The sequence below is a fragment of the Protopterus annectens genome, chromosome 12.part0 (genome assembly GCF_019279795.1).
Source record: "Protopterus annectens isolate FY-2018-M chromosome 12.part0, PAN1.0, whole genome shotgun sequence".
Taxonomy (NCBI): Eukaryota; Metazoa; Chordata; order Ceratodontiformes; family Protopteridae; genus Protopterus; species Protopterus annectens.
In genome coordinates, this window is record NC_056746.1 from 528,528,143 (window position 1) to 528,548,142 (window position 20,000).

The 20,000-nt window shown below is 40.4% G+C and overlaps 1 protein-coding gene across 2 annotated transcripts in view; it reads right to left on the reverse strand.

Moving 5' to 3' along the window:
- USP42 (ubiquitin specific peptidase 42) overlaps positions 1-20,000 on the reverse strand; it is an 815,107-nt gene that overhangs the window by 251,047 nt on the left and 544,060 nt on the right. For both annotated transcript variants that reach the window (XM_044089669.1, XM_044089668.1), the window contains exon 13: positions 12,130-12,849. In XM_044089669.1, the coding sequence (XP_043945604.1) occupies positions 12,130-12,849 (720 nt within the window). The remainder of the gene's footprint in view (positions 1-12,129; positions 12,850-20,000) is intronic.

Genomic DNA, 20,000 nt, shown 5'->3' on the forward strand with positions numbered 1-20,000 from the left:
GAAAAGAGAGATACTAGCAATGGTATCAATACACACACTGTGTATAAAAAGGGAAAGAAGAACGGCTTACCAACAAAGGGGAGGGAACAGCAGCAAATACTACGATCCCCACTAGAGGAAGCAATACCCTCAATCTGGTTATCACCAGCATGGGAGACTGCTGCTCCACACCTGTAGTCAATTCCTCCCTGGTTAAATCTGACCACAAACTGATTACCATGGAACTCTCCATCTCACCTGCAACTCCCCCCCCCCCCCCCCGCTAAGGAGACCACCTTGAAAAAGTTCTCTAAAGCAGACTTTGGGCTCCCAAAAGCAGAGGTGGTTAACTTCTCGGCACCCATGCCAATAGAAAATAGCTGCATGACTGCTGAATCATACACCAATGCACTCTGAGCATGTACACAAATGCATGGACCTTGCCATACGAAATAGAACTAAACCGCTCTCCTCCAAAAAAAGGAAGCCAATCTAGTAGTCCCCCAGCCATCAATAAACTCTACAACAGAAGGAATAAATTGTTGCAGAAAAAACCGAAGTCAAGACTGGAAACACCTCCCTTACCAGTCTCAACAAAATGTTGAGATCCCTTATCAAGTTCTATAAAGCCAGCTATGAAGGCAGAATTGCAGCCAACACCAAAAACAACCACAAAGCCTTCTATAGCTATATCAAAAATCTCCAAGGCAATACCCAGATTTGCTCTCAACTACTGCACAATGGCACATCCTATACTGAGCCAACAGATATAGCCAACATACTAGCTGATGAATTCAGTGCCAACTTTACCCCCTCCAGGGCCCTATCATAATGCCAGAAGAAAGCCTAGTACCTACCATTTCTGCAGCAGAGGTAAAAGCTGCACTGTCCAAAGCCAAGAATACAGCATCCATGGGACCTGATAATATCCCTGGCTGCGTCCTACAAAACCAACTGGCACCACATCTTTGTGCCTTGCTCAATCACAGCCTTACCTCAGGCTATGTCCCTAACGAATGACACACTGCTACAGTCATTCCACTCCATAAAGGGGGAGCAATAAACCCTGGGAACTATTGCCCCATTAACGTGACGAGTCTGGCATGCAAAGCTATGGAGCGCATCATTATGGACTTGCTTAAAGATATAGGCAATCTCCAAACTCTTGACCCCACACAGTTTGGCTTTGTCAAAGGTAGTTCTTGTCTGGTGAACTTGGTTGACTTCTTCGAGGCAGTCACCAAGGCTGTGGATAAGGGTAAGGCACTGCATACAGCCTACCTCGACCTGGCCAAGGCCTTTGATACCATTCCCCATTCAGGTATCACTGATAAACTCACCAAAGTATGCATTGATCCTTACATCACTAGGTGGGTTGCAAACTGTCACACAGACAGGACCCACAGAGTGAAAGTTGCAGATTCCAAGTCAGACTATCGACCAGTCATGACTGGAGTCCCACAGGGCTCAGTCTTGGGCCCTCTCCTGTTTGGCGTCTACTTCGCAGAACTCCAGGCCAACATAGGACTCTGGCTGACCAAGTTCACTGATGACTGCAACCTAGGATTCATTATCAACTCCCCAATCATCAAATATAATGCCCTGTTTGGCATGTACCTGACCAGACACCTACAACAGATCATGCTGGATCTAAAGTTTAAAGGTATCAGAAATAAATATTACCAATGTACTCCTGCACATCAAAAAACATTTTCAAATGCAGATATCTTTTGTAGATATACATATTAATAAACAGTTTACCACTGCTGAAAACAAATGGCAGACCCGTAGATAAGATAAAGCCCTCTGACATTAGACATGAAACGAGAAAGATTAAAGATGAAATTATCTGCATTTGTCAACCAGGTTAATCTGACTGAGCCAAAGCCAATTTTCAGTAAAGGCACAGCAAGTAAAGCTTCAAGAACAAAAGATTAAATAGCCAATGCTAGAAAAATAAAAAGTTTAGCTGACAGATCATACATAGTTACCAAACATATTAATGAAAAGGTTCACAGCATTTCATGTTTATCAGACAACAAAAGGTACACCTGTTTGGAGGCATTTTCTTTCATAAAATTAGTTGAGGAGAAAGAAAGAAAAAGGGAGAGTTTTTTTGTGGTAGAATGTGGAAGTAGGAGGAGAATGAGTGCCAAGAGTTGATTACCAGCTAGTTCACTATCAAGTGATGCAAAATCACTACTCTTCAGAATGACAGGGTGAGGGAAAGACTTTTCCTGAAAGCAAGATACTATGCACAACCCATGATGCAGTTCACTTCTTGTGGGACACCCACCAAAATGTGCTCTTGAACTGAAAGCAAACATTTTCACACACTGAAAATTCTACATAACCCTCCAAATGTCTCCAGAATCAATACTTTCTGTTGTTGCTGCTTAAGTAGTGAACTTGCACGTCACCAATATCTACCTACATTTTTCAAAAAAAGAAAAACTGCTTTAATCAGGAAAAAATACAAAAGACTTTAATGAAGAACAATTTTCATTACACTTTTTTTTTCATTTTTTCCCATGGTTAATATTGTACTTGTTTATTTCTTTCATTTTTTGCAAGTCCTGAGTTCAAACACAGCTATAAACCTTAAGGGTCAGTTTGTAGTATGCAATATTTACAAGAAGCTCTGCACTGCGACTCCTGCACAAGCATACGCACATGCACATACAAATTCTCTCTCTCTCAGAAGTACAGTGCTTAGCATCAATGCAGTCACTGTGAAAAACAAGGATTCATCTTTCCTCAGCCTTATCAACTGATCAGGTCTTTACTACAAAGTTCTGTGCTGTATTATTTTTTCCACTTAAAACTATGACCACCCCGGCAAACATGGCTGTCTTGGTGGTGTGCTTTTAATCTGTTTAAATGATTAAATTCAAAGCTATACTGTTCCTTTTAGATTTAACAGCCTGGACATGTATGGAAGCTTTTAACAATTTTACATTAGGCCAATCTTTTACAAGCTGCCCATGTTAAGTAAACTAATTCAGAATAAGCTATGACATTTCCTTGGATACCTCTGCCACTTATAAAAGAACGCCCCATTGTCCTTTGCAGAAGTTGAAATTTAAACAAGTAACTTATGACACTTCATTAATAATAATTATATCTGAATGGAATACAAGTACTGCTTAAGGCTTTTCTTGCAGGTTTTTCCAATTAACTGTTTCAATATTACTTAGTGCATCGTCAGTCAAACAATCCAGCAGACCCGATGAAATCACAAATACCACATAAAATTGGATTAGTTTTCCCAGCCTCAAAAAACTTTTACAAGTACAATTCATATTTGCACTACATGCTTTTGATAGTGACGGTCTTCCATAAGGCTTCCAAGATTACTTGAAAGTGTTACCAAAATTTAAGGACGACGAAATCAATGACCCCAGCAGAAACACCGAAAACTAAAAGGGACGATAAAAATTGAAAAGCTGGTGCAACAGAAGTTTCAGATAACATCCTCCCTTCTGCATGTTAAAATAGCAATCTACCACTCCTTTAAAATCGATCTAGTAGTATATGTTAATTCAATATTATACAATAACAGCTCATTGCTATTCAGAAATAAACATGCCAACTGGATAGCCCAACCACTGTGCCTGTTGTAAACTGAGCAAACACCAATAGAAAAAAGTCTGGCTGCTGAAGTACCATTGAGCGGCCAGACTATTCTACTGGCACTTGCTATGGATGACGCATCAAAATGTCAGAAAAATCAGGTTATGTTCTGCAAAACTAAAATATACCAGATTTTCCTCATATTTCTGTGCTGTCCCTGTAAATGTCTATTTTTAACACTTAAAAAAATAAAAACAGTAATTGATTTTCTCCATCAGTTCTCCTGCACTGATATACTGTACAAGCATAGGAATGCAAGTCCCATACGTATGCGCAGTACATCAGTACAGTGAAGACAATGAGGAGCAGACAAAAGTGCACTTAGACAAATGCATTATTTAAGAAAGGTAAGCAATTTCTTTCTTAAATAATGCAATTGTATAACTGCAATAATTCAAGACTGTTTGTGGGTATCACACCTCTTAGTGCAAGAAATATGGAGAAAGCCTGACAAAATGGAGGGACAAAGCCACACAAAGGCCCAAAGATAAGGACAGATTTTAAATATTGTTCTTATAAACTTAGCAAGCTGCTAGAGTAACAGGGTTTTGTGTTAACATACATTTCCTGAAGGATATGAAGTAAGCAACTCATTATTTAATGACTTCAATCCTCAGAGGTTATCCCAGTAATTCGTCAGGAAAACCACAAATTTTCTGAGGAATAGACCAAAAATATGCAGCAAAAATCTGGACAGTCTGTGAAAATCTGTACAGGTACTGGGTATATTAAGATTTACCCATTGTTGGCTTTGTTTAAATACCTGGGCTTTGCCCTCGTGACCAAAACACACCAACTGTGAGTAAATTCTGATACACCTGTCCACACACTTGGATTATTGCTTAATTAGTCATTTTTAGCCTAAGAAACAATGGCATTTAAATTGAGGAAATTTCTACTTAAAATAACTGTGCAACTGTTTATGCCATTTGCAGTAATAAAACTCTACTAAAATGCATTTGAATTATACATTCATCTTGAAAAAGTATGGTCCATAAGCTTAAACTAGTACTAATCAAAAGAGTTAACCAGAGAATGTAAATCAAGTACTACAAACATGAGAAAAAAAACTGAAATCATTACTCAATAAAATAAACCAAGACCATTTCAATGTTAAGGGACATGCAATGGTTCCAAGCAGTAAACCCACAGCTCTCTCGCTCTTGCCAGCAAACCCTTTCACAATACCAGTAAAAGGGAGGGGAAAAAAATCTTTCAAATGTACAATACTAATCACCAATGACACCAATTTCACAGACAACATACCCAGGTGTGGCTGCTAAAGCCTCTGTAACTACTACTCCCCTCAGACAACATCCATCCCATCAAATAACAAACGTACATTAAGACTCATGTTTGCAACCACTGATCAATCTAAATCAGTCCAGGGCATAAAAAATGCCTACCTCATATGTTCAGAACAGTACATTTTTGTAAATCACATCAAATGCTACCTGCAAATCTGTTCATTATACATTTTTAATTTTCTAAATCAAAGAATCACAGAATACACAAAGTAACTGGCCTATGTGGCCATTTACACCTTGTCAGAACCCACCCTTGGACCTTACCTTACCTTTTCATGGAGAAATAGACCAGTCAAGCTTCCAATGGTCTAATTCTTTTTTAAATACCGAGCGGAAGTTCATTCCAAAGAAGGGGTAGTTGTGACAAATCTCTTAATACTGTGATTTATTTGCTGAAGGATGTTCAGATCTCTGGTCCTAGGCTGGACTGCTTGACTTGTGGAGATGAGAGGTCTTGGACTGCTTGATTTCTAATGGCTCAAAAAGCAAGGTAGAGATAGCCCCTAATGAGTCTAAAGGACAGTGAACACAGGGACAGAGCCTCCAGCCTCTCCAGGTAACTCAGGAGTTTTAGGCCTTTTTGTTAGGAAACTCCTGGAAGTCTATCCAACTGCCTAATATGTCTAAGAAAGAGTCGCCATGCAACATGGTGGGCCTGATCAGTACAGAGCACAGAGGGTAAGGACTTCTTTGGATAATCTCTACTTCAATTTCACTGATGACCTCACAGTTACTCAAAATGCCTTTACAGAGACTGAATCATAGCTAAATAACTTTTAATTGCTGCTAAACGCCAAAAAAACAAAACTACTATTCTTGTCAAAATCACCAGATATAGACTTCAAAATCTACGCTAAAGATAGAAACCACTGAACTGTAACAACAAAAAACTGAGAACATTAAGTCCACGGGCTCTTGGGATGCCAATTACACCTTACTAAACCAGTAGCTGGCAAATCCAATACTGCTGAAGTATAAAAGTGGCAACCACTCTAGTGTCATTAAAATTCCCGTTTAATTACAGATGCTTTATACTTCAACAGTACTGGATTTGCCAGCTACTGGTTTAGTAAGGTGTAATTGGCGTCCCAAGAGCCCGTGGACTTGGCGTTCTCAGTTTTGTTTGTTACAGTTCAGTGGTATACAGAACGCTACAGTTTTCTTTGGTTCTGGAGTATCGTGCCAAAGATAGAAACCACACCAACTGAAAGAGAAATAGTAAAATCTGCCAATCTACTAGGTATTACAACTGACGACAAACTCACCCTTGAAAGTCTCATTCTCAACGCAATAAAAAAAAAAAAAAAAAAAAAAAAAAAAAAAAACCCACATTTTAAAATTGGCAAGCTTTATTGTCAAACTTTACATGGACAAAAACAACAAAACACGGTAGTGCTATCTTTACTAACCTGCACTCTTCCCTCAGCAAAAAAATTCAGTGCTGTTGCTATAAAATAGCAAAATTTGCCTCAGGAAAGCCTAACCACTCACATCACTGCCAAGCAATCACTAATTGAACTGACTTGATTTCCCAAACCATCTCTGCTATACCCAACTAATGCTAGCCCATAAACTAATTTACAGACCAAATAACTGCCCAGAACTCTCATCAATAGAAACATTCCTTCACGCACCCCTTAGATCCTCCAATAAATTAGTAAGTGCAACCAAGCCCAATAAAAGAGCTGGACAATGCTTGTTCTCACATACCATTGCTAAGAAATGGAACTCCTTACCCTCCCACATTACCTAGATAGACTACACAAAGACATACAAAGTAGCACTAAAAACTTACCTCCTTGACAACCTCACATGCCAGTGTAAATCAAACCACCATAAAACCAGGACTACTTAATACTTACCCAGTTCCACAATCTCTACATAACTTTTACCCAAACAGTATCAGTCTTATACTATTACTGCTGTAATCGATTTTCAGCAAGAACTGCCATGTTTTTTCTTGCAATGTCAAAAGTAACAACTCAAGATTGTTGTACTATACTACCAACTGTTATCAAAGTTTACAGAAGTTCTGATATATATACTGTTTTATACCGCCTATATATTGTTTTATTTTTTAATCTAACTTTAATTTTATATTTAACAATTGTTTGTCATCTGTCTGTATCTTACTGTTTAATTGTGGAGCTTTTCTCTCCAGGCCTCCACTGAAAATGGGTTACTGACCAACTGGACTTTCCCGGTTAACAAATGTCAATAAACAAATGTCAATAAATAAATATAAATAAATAAAGATGTCATTTGTGATCAGCTGTACCAGACAGAAGAATTTCCTAACCACTGTTGGAACATGATGATCAAAGGAGAGGAAATTACTTACACGTTCCATGGCCTCTCATAGCACCTTAACTTTGGAGTGGATTATCATTTGCATCATAAGCTGGGTTGAAGGACTGCAAATGCAACCAGTATCACACGTTTTAGCATTTCTTTTAACCCAGGCCATTTTCTGTGCACCGGCTATTAATATGAGTAAGTTCCGATTGTAGTTTTTCTGCATGTCTGAATGGTATTGGAGGACGACACCCAGTTTACTATCATCTGCAAACTTGGCTAGGCACAGATATCCATGTCTGATTTACAGCTCAGATAAGTATACGCTGAAAAGTAGAAGTCTAGTATCGATCCCAGAGGGACTCCACCGATTACTTTCATGTTGAGGATGTACCTGCCATTCTCACTGTGTGGGTTTTGTCACTCAGCCAATATGACAGCCACATAACTAAAAGACCTCAATTTGGAAAACATTCAGCTTGCTAATTATATTAGAATGTGGTAAGGTATCAAATACTTTGACAAGGTTAAAGTACGCTATAGGGACAGCATGACCACTGTCCATGGTTTGTGTTACTCTCTCAAAGTAGTTTACTAGATTCATTAGACAGGATCTACTTTTATCAAAGCCAAACTGCTGGAGGGAAGTCTTGCAAATAGGTTAATATCTTAGTTTATCAAGTCAGGTATGACACGCTACCATGGCCTTGCACATGAGGCACATCAGGTCAATGGATCTTTAGTTTCAATGGTCCATGGTGGGAATGAGCTTGTGAAGTGGCACAACAAAACTGGTGTACTCTGGGGACAAAGATGGCGGCTAAGCTCAGGATGAATAAATAGTTGGAGGAGTGGGTATACCACTGCATATTTAGTGTTGTTCAGCAGGCAGCTCAGCATGTAACCAGGTCTCATGGAGAACGTACTTTTTAGCTTTATTTTGGAAAAGTATCTTTAGCGAGAGTTCTTTTGTGATGATATATTTGAGATCCTTTTGAATATGTAGGTTTTGTAAAGTTGGCTCCTGGGTGAAACCTAAACTGAATTTGTTACCCAATAAATTTGCGATATTTACTGGATCGGAGTAGATGAAGTTTGGAGCAATGCTTAGTGTTGCTTCTTAATTTCCTGACATTTGTAACTATCCACAACTTCTGATGCTAGTCTAAGTCCATGGGATGCTTTTGTTTCCTGAGGTTATTTTTCAGCACCGTCAAATTTTTTGAAGTTGACCTTGACTTGTGGGTCTTTAGGTTTACTGTACATTATAAGAAGCTTTTTCTTTTCTTTATGCATGTGGATTTAAGGCTGATTTGTTCTGAACTTCATTTTTTTTTTGGTTCTGGAAGGAACTGCCAAGGTTACTACCTTTACCGAGGTGAGCATAGAATTTACATACATAACTACTGGTCGTGCCAACATTTTGGTGGTTACAGTTATACCTGAATTTTTAGTCTTAGTCATAGAATTGTTGGAGGTTAGCACATTTGAAGTCTTTGACTACTATGCTATTTAAATTTGGCTGTTTGGGGTTTTGAAGGAGATTCCCAGTTTCTGGTCAAACTTAGTATAGTAACGGAATAGTGTACACAAATGCTATATTTGTAAAGACCAGGTCAAGTATATTTGGTCCTCTAGTGGGTTCTTTGACTATTGGGTCCATGGAGTTCTTGTTTATGAAATCAAGGAAATTTTTGGCATAGCCATGTACCCTGGTTTACTGAAGGATAGCTAGAGTTTTCCAGGATGATGGAGCTCCTGAGTATTTGAAGTTAATCCAGTATGTTTAGGAATCAAACATGGTTTTCAGGGGGCATTAATGGAGCCCTGTAATATGCTATGATCAGATGTTTGGTTTTATTTAGTGTGATTTTGAATCTTAAGTTTTGTTTGTGGGTCTCAAAGAAATCTGCCTTGAGGCAATGTCGTCTAACAAATATGGATACTCCATCACAGTTCCCAACAGGTCTAAAGACAATGTAGGTGCAAAACTCTGGTATCGGAGGGAGTGCTGTTTGCACTTTTAAACCAAGTTGTAGTAATACACATACATGAATGTGCTCCAAAAGCAGGAGAAGGAAAGATCCCTCTCAATGTAAAGGGTCTTTCCTAGATCTGTGACATGGAGAGAGCTTGGAAATCTCTCTGCATACCCCTCAGGGTTTTGCATGCCAGATCATTTACATCTACATGGACCACCACCATGATAAGGGTCTTGAGGGCCCATGTACCTGAAAGACAACTCAAGGTCATCCTGTTGTGGTCCAGCATTGAGAGAGAGTAAACGCTGTGTGCTTGACTATGGAGTCACCCATCACAAGTACATATTTATTAGTAGTACTTGTACAAGCACTTTTTTTGTTTTGGCTTTATTTGTTAGTGACTGTCAACTGTGGATGTGGTAGTATAACATTATGGTGTTCGATTTCTTTGCAGTTATACCACTGTTGGACTTTGGAGGATTGTTGCTTATGGATGAAGCTCTCCTCATTTAGGCTAATCTAGTACTTAAAAATAGTAACTAAAAACAACAGAATGGAGCCCAATTGACATGGTAATATCACAGACATCTTACATCGAAGTTTTAAAATATTCACCACCCTTTTCCAATAAATCCAACTCGCAGCATTTTAATTCCTCTAAAATGGCACGTTCAATTTACTTCTCCGTCAAAGCTGTATTTCTCTACCTATACAGCCTAGAATTTTAACCTCACACTTCTTGAAAGGTCCCAAGCAACAGTACAAAAGTACAAAAACTTCTCACAAACATATAAATGAAGGTCAGCAGAGAAAAAGTACCCAAAGGAAAACTGGGAGTAAAAAATAGACAAATGAAAAGACTGTCCAGTGAATACACATAAAAGAAGTGCTAGGGAACTCTTTACTGAAGATCTGGCACTTGACAGCTATAATTCTGAAAGATGCGTCATGAAAAGAGGCATCTCCATCAGAGGAATATTTTTATTTTTAACAGTGTTATATTAATTTAGTAAAGCACACTACCTATTTCAGTTTTAAATATTTATCAGCTCTGTCTGGGAACAATGAAAAATGCAACTATCTTGACGGATTCTTTGCTCCTTTCATATCAAATAACTCCAGGCTCACAAATCCCTTAAGGATTACTGCCACAAAGGCTTATTTATTTAATTAATATATTAAGTTTGATTCTCGGTTGGAGCGCCTTCTGTGTGGAGTCTGCATATCCTCCCCACAGTCGAGTGACATCTAAAGACATGCAGGTAGGTGCGTGAGTGAATAGGTGTGCCTTCTTTGAAGGCTGGGTGTCGGGCTGACAACTCGGCACCGTAAAAATCCATTGCCAATCATTATCAGACCAGAGTTCCGCTGTGGCAACCCCTAACCGGGAAAAGCCAAAATACTTTTTTTACAATCCTACTTGCTGGCACATATCTCAACCTCAGAGCAAGAAATCTGGACAAAGGCATAAAAAATGGGGAGGCAAAGGCCCAAAAATAAGGACAACTTTTAAAAATTACTCTTACAAAATGTTATTCTGTCAGCTTTCTAGATTTGTAACAGCATGAAGTTTAAAAAGGATACAAGGTCTAAAACTCAAATGTCTCATTTTCTGACTTTAGTCCTGAATGATATGTCAGAATACTACAATTTTTGGAGAAATAGACCAAAAACATGAGTCATAAATCCGGGCATTCTGTGAAAATCTAGACAGTTGAGAGGTTTGGTTGCTGGGGGGAGGGGGGTGACAGACTAAATACAGAGGAAGAGGCAAAGACCAGGGCCAGTGTGATGGTAGTATGACGAGGCACTTTCTAACTCACATCTATAAGCCCTTGGGTGACCCCCCCCCACTACCCTTCCCTCAAAGGGGAACTTACCACTGATGATATTTCTCACTCCTAACCCTCCACAAAGGGGAGCTGATCACATCCACTTAATGTCAGGGCTTCTCTAAAAGATGCCTGTCACTTCACTGCTTTTTCACAGAGATAGGGCATGACAGAGACAGATGTAACTGAATAAGGTATTTAGCTTTGCTTTTGTGCTTCCCTAAGACAGAGGTTTTTAAATCATAACTAGAAAACCCTTCTACCTGGCCCAGTTAATTTCTAAGAAAACATCCTTAAGATCCAAGGAGGTCATTATAAAGCTGTGCTCTTCTCTTTCAGACCCATCATTGCATATAATGTCAGCTTTGGTATGTAAAATCCAAAAACACAGATCAACTGGTAAGGCCACAAAAAATTCTAAACAAGAAAATTAAAGACCTTAAATCCTTCAACTTTTCTGACTGGCTGAGGTGACTTTTGCTTTGCTTTACAAGCCATAAAAGACACAATCCTAGCTGACCTCTTATTTTGCCGCAGAAGTAGTGGCTCTACAAATACCTACACAACACGGATCCAAGTAAATGCCAACAAATAAGATGCACTGGAGGGACAGATTTCTAACTTAAATTCCCAGACTATGGAAAAAGTTATCACTTCAAATAAAAAAAAAAAAAAAAAAAAAGTGTAGTAGTACCTAAGCTACTTAAGGCTAGCCTTGACAAAGGACAGACAATTAACCGCAGAGCTACCATGTATGTCAGATTGAATTGAGAGGTGGGGACTATAAAGTGCAACAAAAAGCAGCATGAACTTTTTAAGGTATTTATAACTAGGCATCTTACAGTAACGGTAATCTCTTGCTCACATGCCACTTGTCAAACATTTTCTTAAAAGGTTCTTTTAACTTAGGACACTGGTACAGCCTATACCTTCTAAGACTAGTGCTACACAAACACTGCATAAACAAAACAGTATGATTTTTAAAAAGGAAAAAATTGGGACAGAACTAAAAAACAATGTACATCCAGAAATACATTCAGCGCTTGCCAATTACAAAGTTGTATTTAAATATTATTCAAAAGAGATAAAAAATATACTTACTAAGTCATGAAATCCATCTTTTTGAAGGGGGGCACTTTTTTCTGAAATACAAGACTTCAAGCAGACACTTCCAGCACTTAAATCAAATCCGTCAACCTTCACTGTATGAGAAGAAACAGTGACTGCAGAATTTATTGGTAGATTCTGAATACAAGTTTCATCCATTTCAGCACTTGAACTAAAGATGAAATTGTGAATCTTATCACCTTCCTTCCCGTTTACAACAGTAGGAAGGTTCTTTAAATGATGGCTCTGTTCGGGCAACCTCTTAGACTCCTCATCGGACTCGTCTGAGGATTCTGCAGTGTAAGGGATAAGAAAACTGGCACCATTCACTAATGGTGTAGAACACGTGTCACTGGAACCAGATGTCTTACAAACTGAAGCAGATACTACTATGGTAGAGGAAGCTGAGGTAGATAACGTGGTAGATGAACTGGTTGCAGTAGGAGACTCTGTTGGCATGGGCAAGCCCTCTTCCAAAAGGCCAGTATGAAGACTTGGCTGAGACTGACCTGACCGAGAAAGCAGTTTACAGTTCTGAATATTAATGGTAATTTTTTGTTTTTTAAGAGAGTCTGGAACAAATGTGGATCTGTTCAATGGCCGGCTTTGAAAGGGTGCAGAAGTTTCCCGAGGTTTGTTGAGCTTGTTAGGGCAAGAAGCAGAACAGCTAGGAGCTTTTTTCATAGAATTGCTGCCATTTAACTGGTTTAAATTCTGCAATAGAAAAAGAGATATTAAATATAAGATTTATTAAAAATTAACCATGTCAATACTGACAGAAAATAAGGAAAAGCCTTAAATACAATTTAATATCTCATGAACTGCCACAGTCCCACTGCTTGACTTCATAAGAAAAACAAAATTCACAAGGACTGTGCAGTATTTCAATAAAATACTGCTTCATTAAAAACAGAAACTGAACTGATTTTCACCATCTTAACTAGAAAATACTTTTACAGACACACACAAACACACACACACTATGTATTCACTATCGTCCTTCATTGAGGAGAGCATGCAGTCGCTACATCTGACCTCGAATATTGCAGGAGCTCGCCACAAGGCCTTCCACCCACAAGCTGAATAATTTTGTCAATGCTTAAAGTAAACATTTATCATGAAGAACTTTGCTGCATATTAACTTTAAATCAGTTAAACACGTCTATTCTGTGACTGAAGGTCCATGTGTAATAGTCTAGGCACTCTAAAGATCACTTAAGTTGGCCACGGTCACCTTTTGCTTTACCAGTAGATTAGATTATACTGCTTTTGCCAATTATTTAGTTTCAAGAAATGACAGATCACCTGTTTTACTCTAATCTCTTTAATTGCTTTGTTCTCGTTATAAACTGATTGCTCTCATTTATATGACCTGAGGATGGGAAGCCCATTACGCTTAGCTTCGATGTGCTCCCCTACACCCAATTTCCATCCACTCCCTCTTACTCCATTATACTTTCGACATACGTACTTCACTAGTGACTTGCTCCAAAACACTCCCCAACTGAACTTACTACTTTCATACATACACTTCTGTTTCATTTCCTACTTCTCTAACTCTATTTTTAGCCCCATTGCCAACCATCTTTCTCCCTCCAATACTACTTTCCACTATCTTTTTGTGATCAAAACTATCCGAAATAGTAACCATCTCTTTTGCATTGTACCCTCATTTCTTCTTATTTTTACTACATCCTTAGCCTTTAATACCCCTCTAGTCCTTACATTACAAAGAAGGTACCAGGACAACCTACCTCTCTTCTTTTATAGAAAATGATTCTCTCCTTACCCATCCTCTTCCTGCTCACAGAATCCATTACAGAATCACCTACTGTCCTGCAACTTCTTGTTTTCTTCTTCATTGCTTTTTCCTCCACTACCCGACATCTATAAAATACAGCTTCCTGTACTTAATTATGCTACTCTTTAGCTTATCCTCTATTCTTCTTCTCCCACTGTGCCATTGTTCATCCTACCATGACTCAATAACATCGCAAAACATCTACAACTCTGTCCTAACCACCTATCCATACTTCCTCTTTACAATCTCCACACACTGCACCAAACCTATTTAATATTGCCACTCACCTTTATTCCAAATATTGGCTGACTAATTGCACTTCAAAACAAACCAGAACAAAATCAAGTATGCATACTTCCCCAATATACTAAAATTGTTCTAGGAGATCTACACCCTAATCATTTTCCACCTTTCACAATGAACACGATAACCCTTTTCCACACACTTCTGTAACAAAACAGCCAATCCCCAATTCTGGTGATCTAATTTTCGCTGCAATAAATGTTAGAATAAGAAATAAAAAGTACAGTTGTGTACACTTACAATAAATGTAGATGGAGTGTGTATTCACTGTTGCAGTCATTACATTTGGGTCATCTGCTTGCAGGTAGCCTTCAGTCGGCCTGATTAACAAAGTCTTGGGTCCTGCGTCGGTTGCTGTCCCTTATTCCATAACGTCAGGTTGTCAAGGGTATAAAACATGCAGCCGATGTCATTACATCAGTTTTTTCTTGCCCCAGATGTCAGGTGCCCCCCCCCCCCTAATGGGGAGCAATTAAATAAGTAAAATGATATACCTCCAACAAAAAAGCAAATACACCAAAAAGGCTTTTAAGCATAGTAAAGGAAAGTAGAGGTATAGCCAAAAGAAGTTAGGGGGCTGGAGGGAGGGTAACCAGGACTGCAAAAGTGAATACACTCAAACATCTACATTTATGGTAAGTGTACACAACTGTACTATGTTCTTCGTGTTTCACTGTTCCAGTCATTACATTTGGGCAGATTCCCAAAGCTATGGCTGGGAGGAGGAATTTAGATAGAATTAGGACCAGCTATAAGGTCCTGCAAGACTTCAGTGGCAAAGCCAGCTCTGGATTTGGAGAAAATTAGCAAATGATAATGCTTGGTGAAAGTATGCACAGAACTCCAGGTAGCAGCTTCTAGGATGTCCCTGGTAGGGACATCTATGAGAAAGGCTGTAGAGGTAGATGCAGCCCTGGTGGAGTGAGGTCTGATCCCCTGAGGGATAGGTTTTCCATGGTGCTTATAGCAGAAATGAATGCAATGGCCTATCCATTCAGAAATGGTTTGCTTTGAAATAGCCTTCCCCTCTGACCCTGCAGCAAATGCCACCAGCAGTTGTTCAGATGGGTTTAGTCCTGTCCAAGTAGAATACAAGTTGTCTGTGCACATCTAAGGAATGCAGTATCCGTTCCCCTTTGCTCTGTGAATTGGGAAAGAAGGCTGGCAAATGAATAAACTGATTAAGAGCCACACTGGATACCACCTTGGGCATGAAGGATGGATTGGTTCTGAGGGATACCCTGTCCGCATTAAAGATGATGAAAGGCTCCACTGCCATAAGGGTCTGTAATTCAGATACCCTTCTAGCTGAAGTGATTGCTAAAAGGAAAGCTGTTTTCCAAGAAAGAAATTTTAAGTCTGCAGTAGCACCTGTCAGAAAAGGAGGTAGACAGTTTCTCCAAAACAAAGTTAAGGTCCCAGGTTGGGGTTGGAGCTCTCCTCGGTGGTCTCAAATTTTTGTCCCCTCTGAGGAACTGCTTGAGCAGTGGATGAGAGAAGAGGGGAGGTTCTGCGCTATAATGAGCTGAAATGGCGGAGGTGTGAATTTTAATGGAGGAAAAAGACAGGCCCTTGTGAAACAGCTCAGTTAAGTATTGTAAAATCTGAGGTAAATTGGGTGCTGCTGAGCTCATCCCTTGAGAATGGTTCCAGGCACAGAATCTTTTCCATTTTTCAGCACAAGATTTTCTAGTACTAGGCCTCCTTGCCTCGAAAATGATATCCATCACAGGTTTACTGAGGAATGGTAGAGGAGAGATTATGTAATTAGCCAGGCTGCAAGGTTCAGTGTTAGAAGCTGAGGGTGCAGAATCTGGTTCTCCTGCTGAGACAACAGGGAAGGAGTCTGAGGCAGGTGCCATGGGGATAACCGTGACACACAGTGCAGGAGGGGGTACCAGTGTTGGCGTGGCCAGTGTGGAGCAATCAAAATCATCCTTGGTTTGTCCGGTTTGATTTTTAGTAGTACTTTGGAAAGCACAGACAGAGGGGGGGGGGGGAGGCATAGACTGATAGGTTTTTCCAGCTGAAGGACAGAGCATCCACTTTCCAGGCTTGCTTGTGGGGAGCCCTTGTGCAAAATTTGTCCAACTGGTAGTTCTGGGGAGAGGCAAACAGGTCTATATCTGGGCTCCCCCATTTGCTTGTCAACATGTTGAAAATCCTTGGTTCCAGTTTCCACTCATGTGGGTCCATGAGGTTTCTGCTTAGTCCGTCTGCCAGTATATTTAATTTTCCCGGCAGGAATTGAGTTTTTAGGTGCACTTGGTAGCTCAAGGCTGTGTTCCACAATGCCATGGCTAGTCTGCAGAGAGGGTACAAATGTGTACCCCCCTGCTTATGTACCACATAACAGTGGTGTTGTCCATCTTTACCATAAGTTGTCCTGGAAGAATGTGGTCCTTGAAGGCTGTCAGAGCATTCTGTACAGCTAACATTTCTTTTTGATTGATATGCAGGTGCATTTTACTTGGGTTCTATTTGCCCTGAATGCACTTCCCTGCCAGGTGAGCCCCCACCCCCCATGCATAGCCTGATGCGTCTGTTAGGGTTTGGGTGGCAGGGGGTGGTGTGAAAGGTAGTCCCTTGTTTTGGTGGCAGGCCTCTGCCCACTAAAGGAATTCAAGGCATAGACAAGGTATGACAGGAATCATTGCTTCTAGATCTTGAGAATGTAGACACAATAGGCTTTTTAAATACCACTGTAGTTTCCTCATATGCAGTCTTGCATATGGAATTAGAAGAATGCAGGAGGCCATGAACCCCAAGGCTTGCAGTATTTGTCTTGCAGATAGCAGGGTTTTTGTGGCAACTTGTTTGAAGTAGGTTGTCAAATGAATTTGTTTCTCTGGCGTGAGGTAAGCCATCTGGGAAGTTGTATTCAAGCTTGCTCCCAGGAATATAATTTGTTGACAGGGTACCATGTGTGATTTCTTTTTGTTTATGGTGTACCCCAGACAAGTTAGAACCCTTTGTACAAAGGTCAGATTATTCAAAAGCATGTCCTGGCTTTCTGCCTGAATTAGACAATAGTCCAGGTATGGGCATATTTGAATATTTCTTTGCCTGCAAAATGCAATAACTGGAGCTAGGCACTTTGTGAATACCCTGGGAGCAGTAGATAAGCCAAAGGGCAGTGCAGAGAACTGATAGTGCGTGTAGCCTGCTTTGAAACGTAGGTATCTTCTGCAAGATTCCCTGATTGGGATGTGCAGGTAATGCTTCTTTTAAATCTAGTGTTGCCACCCAGGCATCTTTGCCTAGCATAGGAAGTAGTTGGTGAAGACTCAGCATCTTGAATTTTGGAATTTCCAAAAAGGTGTTTAGGAGTAGACAGGTCCAGGATAGGACACCATGAATTGTCTTTTCTGGGTACTAGGAAAAGTCTAAAGTAGAAACCTTGTCCCTTTTCCTCTTCTGGTACCAGCTGAATAGCCCCCATGCTTAAGAGAGAAAGCACTTGTTTTTGGGCATCTGCCCACTGATTTGGGGATAGGTCCGGCCACCTGCTTGGTGTTGGCAACGTGTGGAAGTGAAGTCTGTATCCCTGGGACACTATATTTAAAACCCATTTGTCCTAGGTAATGAGTTCCCAGTTCTTTGTATGAAGAGCAATCTTTCCCCCCAAAGGGGCAATCAGTTGATAAGTGCTTAGAAATTTTAAACGGAAGTCATTGAGACAGTTTACCATAGGGGGAGTCTTATTACTCCCAGATTTGGAAGTGGAGGCCCCCCACTGCTTAGTCCTGTGCATCCCCTGGGACTGAAACCTGGGGCTTTTGCTGTGTCTGGGTTTGGCTTGAGAAGTCCTGGAAGGGGCTGGAAAGGACCAATTCTTAGAGGGCCAGTGCCTACTAAATCTAGGAGGCTGAACTTGTAAGAAATCTTTAACAGTTTGCATAGATTTAGCTTTATCTTCCATCTTTTTAAGAACTTCCTCAGCCTTGTTGCCAAACAGACAGTCCTGATTTAAGGGAGCATCCAACAATTTAGCTTTAACATGATGGCAAGGATTGCTCCTTTAGCCAAGCATGCCTTCTGAGCACAGACCCAGTAACAGCAGCCCTGCAAGAGGCCTCTAATGAATCAAAACCACACTGTATGTTTTCCAACTTGTTCAGCAGAATGCATTAAATCCTGTAATTCTTTATTTTCCACACAGTCAGGAATCAACATCATTTAAGTAATCCAATAACACGTTGCTGATACTTTAACATATGAAACTGGCAGTTTAAAGCCCTAACGGCCAAGGTTGCAGAAGTGTAAACCTTCTTACCCCATCTATCCAGCACCCTGGAGTCTTTATCAGAAGGGGTAGGATTTTTAGCAGTAGAAGCCTTAATGCCCTTGGGCCCCTGTGAAATAGTCTCTGGATCCACAATAGGATTTTTAAAAAGGAACTTGTGTGACTCAGGGACCCTGTAGTATCGGTCAGGTTTTCTGGGAGCAGGAGGCAAGGAATCAGGGGCCAAAAAAGCATCAACAATGTCTAGTACAGGAGGAATAGCTAAAGGCCTACGCTGAGGTAGGAGTAAGAAATCCCTAAGCCTCTTTTCTGAATCAGAAAAATCCTGGCATTCACAGTGGAAATGCTCCCATAGAGTATGCAAAGTTTCCTCAAAAGAAAAATCCTCTGGACGGGAAGAAGAGGGAATGGAGTCCTCTGCATCAGAATCCTCATAAGAAGAAAAGGGCAAATCCAGATCATCAGAAGAATGAGAAAAAACAGAATCCTGGTCAGAAGATTCATAAACAACTTCAGTCCTAGGCCTCTTAGAAAGAGGGGGGGGGGGGATTGGTTACCCCTGATTAGAGTTATTAAAATCTTCAGCCATTCTTATTTGTTTTTTAGGCATAGAGGCCTGAGCATGTGGCCTGGGCGTCGGTTTTTTTAGGCATGGTTCGAGATTTAGGCCTAAGTGAAGAAGGAGGCGTCGGTTCAATATGCAAGTCCGTAGGCCTGAATACACCCTCAGAAGCCGGTGCCTGCACAGCAGCTCCGGACCCATCCAAGGTAGAGACATCCGCGGGTTCCATAGTTGAAGCATCTCACGGCATACCGGACTCCGAATGGGTCTCAGTAGAGGCCTGTGAATCAGAAGTAGCAGGTATTAGGGCCTGCGAAAGCACCTGAGTACCGGTGAAATGGCGACTGGCTTAGGAGAAGCGTCATTGGCAGTTTTGGACCTTGGCAGCCTGTCTCGGTCTTTATCTTTGCATTTTTTCGGAATCCCGGTAGTTGGATGGCTAACCGATGACATTTCTGGATAATTAGAGAACCAAAATATTTAGAGATGAAAATATAGGGACAACAAACAGTGCGCTGATTAAATAAAGCACAAAACCGACAGCAAGGTATGTCGTGGTCAGGGCCTCTGCAAGGAATACAGTACGAATGAAAATCTTTATGAGGTATGTGCTTTCCACAAGTAATGCAATTATTAACTTTAACTGACATAGGTAAGGAGCAAGAAAAAGTTTCCCCAACTGGGTACTTAGCTTTAGCTTAAGACTTTGGTTCTGAAGCTCGAAAACAAAAATGTCAGGAGTCAGCCGACTGGCACTTGCGAACTGCTTCTGTTACCGCACGGCAAGAAAGACTGATGTAATGGTGTCGGCTGCATGTTTTATACCCTTGACGTCATGGAAAAAGGGAGAGCAACCGACGCAGGACCCAACACTTTGTTAATAAGGCTGAATGAGGGCTACCTGCAAGCAGATAACCCAAATGTAATGACTGCAACAATGTAACACGAAGAAC